Source organism: Orbicella faveolata, unplaced genomic scaffold (assembly GCF_042242905.1).
Source record: "Orbicella faveolata isolate gen_17 unplaced genomic scaffold, um_ofav_v1 contig_34, whole genome shotgun sequence".
Taxonomy (NCBI): Eukaryota; Metazoa; Cnidaria; class Anthozoa; order Scleractinia; family Merulinidae; genus Orbicella; species Orbicella faveolata.
In genome coordinates this window covers 26,653,809-26,661,510 of record NW_028301563.1, presented here as the reverse complement: position 1 = coordinate 26,661,510, position 7,702 = coordinate 26,653,809, and the positions used below count along the sequence as shown (strand labels likewise).

General features: G+C 42.8%; 2 protein-coding genes across 2 annotated transcripts; one reads left to right on the top strand and one right to left on the bottom strand.

The window, feature by feature from the left end:
• Positions 1 to 481: 481 nt before the first annotated feature.
• Positions 482 to 3,464, top strand: LOC149105503 (uncharacterized). The gene has a single exon (XM_089271866.1). The coding sequence runs from the start codon at positions 1,584 to 1,586 to the stop codon at positions 3,279 to 3,281; it is 1,698 nt and encodes a 565-aa protein (XP_089127992.1). The 5' UTR covers positions 482 to 1,583; the 3' UTR covers positions 3,282 to 3,464.
• LOC149105502 (uncharacterized) lies at positions 3,362 to 7,618 on the bottom strand. Its single transcript, XM_089271878.1, has 3 exons — positions 6,392 to 7,618; positions 5,505 to 6,075; positions 3,362 to 5,382 (listed from the first exon to the last, which is right to left on the bottom strand). The coding sequence occupies exons 1-3, from the start codon at positions 6,973 to 6,975 to the stop codon at positions 3,709 to 3,711; spliced, it is 2,829 nt and encodes a 942-aa protein (XP_089128004.1). The 5' UTR covers positions 6,976 to 7,618; the 3' UTR covers positions 3,362 to 3,708.
• Positions 7,619 to 7,702: the final 84 nt, after the last annotated feature.

Below are 7,702 nucleotides of genomic sequence, written 5' to 3'. Positions count from 1 at the left end.
ATAATATATCATTAATAATATTTTACTTACAGTCTTAAAGAGAAGAATTAAATAAAACCAATTTAAAAAATCCGCGAAATCCGCGAAATCCGTCCTTTCCGCCATTAATAGGAAAAACCTACGGTGGAAACTTCCAGTACCGGGAGGCAGTTAAGTGAAACTTTTTACTAAACACGGCGGAAAAGACGGATTTCACGGATTTTGAAACATTGATAGATTTAACTTAGTCATTCCCTTCCATGTCTCAGTCAAGTGTCTTCTTGTGAGAGAACAGTTTGGACCGTTTACCTTTAGTTTTTCGACTTTGTTTCAAAATCCAACAACGTTGCTGTTTTTCAATTTTATATTGACTGGGAAATTGCAGTTCAACTTCTAAATGCTTTTACGCCATGGAGCGACAATGAAATGATATAATATCTCAGACTGAACAGATTTAACGAAAAGTAGCAAAAGGAACGAGGACATTTGGGAAACGATCCTCCACATTTCCCAAAATTTTTACAGGGTTTATTTTACTGCCTTCGAGAACATCAAAGTGCTCTAGATTTTGAAGCTTGGTTCTATTTTACCTAAACGTTTAATAGATGCTTTTTTAGCTTTAAAGCTGAACTTGTTGGTTTATTTTTCACAAATTTTAAGTTTTTTCGGCTGTTCCGATATTTGTAAAGGAACGTTCCTCTGGGATCGAGTGTTCCTCATTTTTGTGTTCCTATTAACCTTAAGAGGACCAGCTTTTTACAGAGTAGGAACATAGCGTTCACTGTAAGGTAAGACAAGAACATTTTGTTCCGAGTTGTCAACTGCAAGTGGAACAAATTGTTCCCAAATGAGTGATTTAGGACTGTTTTGTTCCGAGTTCCTTTTTGTACATGGAACACATTGTTCCTAACTTGATAAATTGGGTCTGTTTTGTTCCGAGTTCCTATTTGTGCATGGAACACATTGTTCCTAACTTGATAAATTAGGACTGTTTTGTTCCGAGTTCCTATTTGTGCATGGAACACATTGTTCCTAACTTGATAAATTAGGACTGTTTTGTTCCGAGTTCCTATTTGTGCATGAAACACATTGTTCCTAACTTGATAAATTGGGTCTGTTTTGTTCCGAGTTCCTATTTGTGCATGAAACACATTGTTCCTAACTTGATAAATTGGGTCTGTATTGTTCCGAGTTCCTATTTGTGCATGGAACACATTGTTCCTAACTTGATAAATTGGGTCTGTTTTGTTCCGAGTTCCTATTTGTGCGTGGAACACATTGTTCCGAAATTAATAAAGAAAGACTGTGTTATTCCGATTTTGCTATCTGTGAATGGAATATATTGTTCCGAAATTGGTCATTAGGAACAAGTTTTGGACTTTATTGTTCCGATTTATCGATCCGTTAACTATGTATTGTGTCACTGAATAGGCGTGTACAGACCTGCCTGGGCAAGTTTGGGTTGTATCTCACTGTCATGAATTTTACACAATAGTAATGAGTGTGGGCAAGCAAGGGCATGTTTTGGCAAGTTGAAACGTCCTTTTGTTTCGGCTAAGATTTAAAGGCGATTGTGCTAGCCACATGTTGTTTAAAGGGAAAAAATGAGCAAGAAGTGCAAAGTCAATTGGTCAGATGTCCAAGGAGCATCACCCAAACCAAAGCGGCTTCACTTGGAAAAGGATGAAGCAGACAGCTTTTACCATTGCCCGATACAAGAGTGTGAACATGATGGATTTCAAAGTCAGAGAGGCTGTAGAAAACACGTTAGCACTAAACACAGTTGGTTCTTTTATTTTGACGAAAGGCCCGATTCTAAACAAGTAACAAAGTCGCTGACGATTGGAAGAAATGAAGATGAGACAAGCGAGACCACAAAGCACAACGTGAAGTTACTTTCTTCATTTCCATTATCATGTAACATTGGCGAAGTATTCACGAAATGGTTGACAGGAAGTGCTGGCGGTTGTAAGAAAGATCGTGCCGCTCAACAGATAGTGACAAGGTGCTTCAAGTTTCTTAGATTTTGCTGTGAAGATGAAGAGGAGTTAACGTTTGAAGTGGTCGACTTTAGTTTGTGTTCTCCAAATCTGTTGTTTAAATTTATCGACTACTTACAAGATGAATGTAAGCTCGGTCATGGTGGACGTTTGGGCTACATAGATGCTATTTCTGAATTGATCGACTTCAGAAAACTTCATGGCGCATCAGGAGCAGTTCTAAGAAAGTTCTCTACGACAGAGTTGTACCTCAAGAGAGCCCGAAAAACAGTTGCGAAGATGATGAGATTGCAGTGGACACAAGATTTAGACATCGAGACTCTGGAAGCAAGAGGGCACTGGGCAACAATGGAGGAGTTATTGGAGGTGGTGAAATTTCATCTGCCGCGTTACGAAAATACCGTGAAAATGTGCAAAACCAGTCCAGCCCAAGTGAACCCCTCAGACCTAACATTTGCCACAAAATTTGTAGCCATGTATCTGTTCATCAAGGTGAAGGGATCGCGGCCCATGACGTACCAATATTTGACGGTGGACATGATTGCCACAGCTAAGGAAAACGGTGGATTTATCGATCAGAAAACGTTCAAGACGGCTGGAAAATATGGCTTCGATTCTTTGATTCTGACCGACGCAAACATGCACGTTCTTAACGGCTACATCTCGAACGTTAGACCGTTGCTTAAGCCCCAGTGTGATTTCGTTCTCGTCACCAGAAATGGAGGTCAGCATGGCAAACTGGGCGAAACTATGAGCAAACTGGTTTTTGATGCAATTGGAAAATACATTCATCCCACACGTTATCGCCAAATCGTCGAAACGCAAAGCCTCAATCAGCTCACTAGCGAAGAGCAAAGGTTTTTGTCTGAGGACCAGAAACACAGTTCTGCGGTTGCTAAAGTTCACTATCAAAAGCAACGATCGCGAGAAGTTGCCCTGAAGGGTCACGAGTGTCTTCAAAAACTTCAAGGTACCAAGGGTTCCGAGGTAGACGATGACGTACACGCAAGACTTGGCGGTTCAACGTCCAGCTCCGGGCCTTCAGTTGAGACAGCTCAGAATAAAAACAGCTCGACCCCCATAAAGGATACCCTGCCTAAGAGAAACTTGCACCTTCAGAGGAAAACTCGTCATGTTTTAAAATTCACGAAAGAAGAGGATGATTTTCTGAAGGAAGGGATAACTAAGCACGGGTTTGGACAGTGGACAGCTATTTTGAGAGATTCCGATTTCGCATTTCAAGACGGAAGAACGGCGGACTCTCTAAAGAAAAGGGCCGGAATGAAAATGTCGCTAGTTTGATAAAGAGACTGGAAAAGTGTGGACACTGACTTTCAATGCAAAGCTGATGGGTGTAAGCAGAGTTTGTTGTACACAAAACAGACAAAAATCAATTGCTTTATTGTAAATGCATCTTCCTGTCTCCAGATGACAGCAAACTCAACAAACATGTTATATTCTTTTGGAACTGGCCTATCGCCACTGTCAATATCACTGTAGCATAACGACTGTCTAGTTCACAGTGCTTTCAAGAACTATAATCTCTTAATGTAACTAATAGCCATAATATTTTTCCTTTAATTCACATCGTGTGCAAAATAGTCAAACGTAGCATAAGCGCAACGTGGTATTCCTTAACAATGCACACACTAATACATGTGCAAATATGAACATAGAAAGAATAAGTCGCACGCAAGCTGTCTTATTACAAGCCCATGAAACTACCAATCTACGGTTGCGTACTAGTCTGCATAAAACGAGTCAGGGTCATTTGCTTCTTGGATGGATGCGCCTGGCTTTGAAAGTGCGGCCTCTTCACTGACGTAGCTGCTACAGGGTTGTGAGCTCGAGCAATGCCTGGGGACGGTGGACAGATAGCTTCCACGTCGTCATTCGGAATGTACATTGGTGTCTTTGGTGCCGCCGACCAACATTCTTCGTCGTCTTCGTCTGAGCTCCTGCTTCTGGCAGGCAGATTTGCTGGACGCTGGCTGGGTGGGAAGACTCTCACTGGCAGCGGAGAGAACAGGTCTCGTATGAAATTCACGCAAGAACGGTCTACCAGCTCGTTGCTAAGGCAGAGCCTCTTGCGTTCTGCCAGGGCAGCCGGTAGTTTCAGCGTTCCATGACGCTCGTGATAACAGCACAGTTTTTCGCAATTGATTTCCAGGAGACTTTGCATCACTCTTCGTTCTTCTTCGTCTCTTGGATCTTCCATTCTTTCGCTTTGCTCAGCCATTTCCTTCTCCATAGCTAAAAGCCACGGCTTCCCAAATGCTGTTCTGATCCTTTCCTGTTCCTGATCTTCTTGAAAGGCAGCGAGGTCCCTTCGAATCGGTGTGGGCAGCGGCTCGTTATGGTCGTGCGGGAGCAACGACACGTGCTCCACCGACACTCCCCTCGTTTGTAAGAAGTGTTGCCTCTTCTTATAGCACCTTTCTTCAACCCTTTTCAGCCTTTCCTTTTCAGCGAGATGACTTTCTAACATGTGGCTCAGTTGGCGGTGACGTAGAGAGCCAGGTGAGCATTGTGCCAGCCTAGCTTTCAAGGTCGTCAGGGTCTCGTCTTCATCGGAATCGCCGACATCTTCAATGGCGTCCTCTTCAGAGCTTTCTTCTCGGGATTGCGGTTCTGTCAGAAGGCCGCAACTCTGTTCTCGTCTACAATCGCCCTGGGCGGTTTCGTCGACTTCTTCGTCTATTAAAGAAACGCTCAAAATGTTGCGCAACTCCTCCTCAGGCATACCACTTTCGTGCACAGTGGGCATTGTACTGGCCTGACTGCTCGGGCTGTCTCCTACGATATTGTGCGCCCACACAATGCAATCCATAGCATGTTTCCTCAGCCACTTGTTTGCTTCAGGTTCGACACGAGGAAGACTCTTGAAGTGGTACTTGCGCAGGCGTTTGTCCATAGCTTGATTGTGAGCTGCACCAAAATCCATTTCCACCTGGCAAGTTATGTACATGGTCGCAGTGCAATGGAAACCTTGAGCCTTTTTCCACTTCGCGTCGTGCGACGTGAAGCCCCCTTGACATATGATTTTCCAGTCATCTATGTTGAGCAGGGTGGCATATGCCTCGTCTAGGAAGATAACCTCTGTCAGGTTGTCGATCATAGCCTTGTTGAAACTCTTTTGCTTCGTGACGCGAGCAATTCGGCTTAGGGGAATGATCTGAAAAACAGGTGAGAAGAGGCTGGTCTTTCCGCTGTCAGCTGAGCCAATAGCACACAGCACAGGCTGTTTGTGTTCTTTGGGACGGAACAACGCCAGGAAATCTGCACAAAACTGCCGAATTTCATCTTCTGTTAGGCTGTTCCTTAGGATTGCCTCAAAATATCTTGGCTCCGGGTCCTTGAGTCGGTCGTAGTCCACAAACGCGCGTGGAGTTGTGAGACCCTTCTGTTGAAAAGAGCCAAAACAAAAGCACATCAGACAGTGCTACAGATCGTAAAGATTGGGTTTGAAAATTTGATTGTATCTTCTTATTTAAATGTTAAAACAGTCCAGTGTATTCTTCTCACCTGAGATTCTGAGATAATCCCTTGGACGAACGACCCAGAGGAAAAGCTCCAAAACCACCCGTCTTGTACTTCGATCAGGTCTCTGTCAATCTTAATTTGGCGTATGAAAGAGCTTTCTGGCTCGCTTAGTATGGGCAGAACACGTTGAATATGCTGGACCAGACGGTCTTTGAACGCTTCGTTTCCCATTAGGCTGTGGAGGAACGTTTTCATGGTACACAGATACTGGAACGTGAACTGCGATTTGGCCGCCAGTTTGTACACCTCGCCGCGATACACAGCATACTGCAGCTTTTTCATCACAATTTGTATATCGTTGCACAGGACTGTTACTGGATAGGATAGGGGTTTGTGCGGCGGATCTGGTAGTGCTGTCTGCGATGTACTTTGCAGGTTGTTATCAAATCCAAAGGTGTCTAACACGAGACCAGCTCGGCGTAATTCCGAAACGGATGCTGCCATCATCGTTTGAAAACTCTCAAGAACGACACGAAGGCGAACGACATTTTCCGTCGGCGCTGACTCTTGGGATTCTTCGTGGAAGTCACCATGAAGCTCCTCTTGCAGAGCCCTGCCAATCAAAACAAAAGGTTTTGCTGACGTAAGGCAATGCAATATCTCCCTGGTATTACTTTGTGAAAGTGAACTGCTGAAATCAAACTCGCGATGTTTTGAAAATGAGAAGATAAAAATTGATCAATTATCGATAATCGAATAACAGTCTCTTTTCACCGGGCAATGAAGCATGATTACTTTGATTTTTCAATGATGAATAGCATTTTTTACCTTTCTGACTATTTATGTTTGTTTATTATATATTTACTTTCATTAGCGTGCAATTTAACAGAAATTCAAAGAATATAAATTGGTCAAATTAATCTACTCACCCGAGGCAATGCTGGTACGATGACTCCACTAGTTGCATTAAGCAGAGGTTTTTGTGGTCCTTAAACACTTGACACAGCTGATTCAGGTTATGACAGCAGTTTTTCTTTCGTGACGCCCTTGATGCATAATATTCCAAACCGCAACTTGCGACAGCTCTTTGGATTCTAAGTGCATTAATGACCGAGCCATTGTTTGTTTGGCAAGCCACCCAGTAAGATATGGCTGGGAATGTTTGCTTTCCCGGCGATGAAAGCTGGGACGCATTGACGGGCGATTCGTCATTCGATTCGTCACTCTCTCTGGTCTCCTGCAATTGTGGCCTTTTTCGCTTCTTGCTGTCCAATGTTGACGTACTTATCGCCGAAAAAAAGAAGCAAATTTCCGCCAATTTTGACAAGGTTAAATCGCATTCGTCGCGTTTCTCGCATATCCAGTTCCATGCTCTTTCTATTTCGGCGTCGCTAACCCGCCAAACGCACTTAAAAGCAACAACCGAACACAGCTTTTCAACCCTCGCAACTATCTCGCACTCCGCCTTATCTCTTATTGCCTTGCTATTTAACTGAGAGCAAGGTTTGCTCATCTTGCCACATGAACATGAGCATGAACTGAGCCGTTTGAAGTTCTGACTACCCTTAAATACTGTTCCGTCACAAACATGAACAAATTTTCATTCTCAAACCCGCCGGAGAGAATAGCAGAGCAAATCACAGGTGAAAGATTGAGAACTCCATTTGATCACCACCAATAGCTTTGCAATATTCTTTTTCTCTAAATTCTTTCGTTGAGCTCAAAAACAAATAATGGCTTTCACCTAAACACTCCACAATACAAATCTCCAAAACAAGTTAATGCTTTAATACATTTGATGAAGAAAAGATTACATAAGCGTTATGTAACCTATCAATAACTTTGATATTTCTGACAAATTTCTTGTGGTTAGTTCCTTTTGAAAATAATAACGGAAAAAAGCTGATAAAGTTAAACAAATGTATTCATGCGTATGTGATGTGATGAACAATAATAAGTTGATGAGGTGAATCTTACTCTGTTGTTGGCGTGTATACTGGGTATGGCGTATACTACGGATATGGCCAGAGTTGATTAACAAATTTACTCAAACCCGCTATATACGCTTAAACCGGTATATACGCCAACAACAGAGAAAGATCATTGCAACAACTCATTAGCATGCAGTAGGCACATTTCACTCTGCACATGGCGTGTTTACCGGGTTTAGCGTATAAAGCGTATATGAGATGAATTAATTAACATCAACTACTACTACTACTACTACTACTACTACTACT

Bases quoted from the DNA above. Each gene is read 5' to 3' on its own strand.
- LOC149105503 (XM_089271866.1), top strand. From the start codon at position 1,584: ATGAGCAAGAAGTGCAAAGTCAATTGGTCAGATGTCCAAGGAGCATCA.
- LOC149105502 (XM_089271878.1), bottom strand. From the start codon at position 6,975: ATGAGCAAACCTTGCTCTCAGTTAAATAGCAAGGCAATAAGAGATAAG. The intron at 6,076-6,391 runs GTGAGTAGATTA...TTTGATTGGCAG, and splicing joins TCGTACCAGCATTGCCTCGG to GGCTCTGCAAGAGGAGCTTC. The intron at 5,383-5,504 runs GTGAGAAGAATA...TCTTTTCAACAG, and splicing joins GGATTATCTCAGAATCTCAG to AAGGGTCTCACAACTCCACG.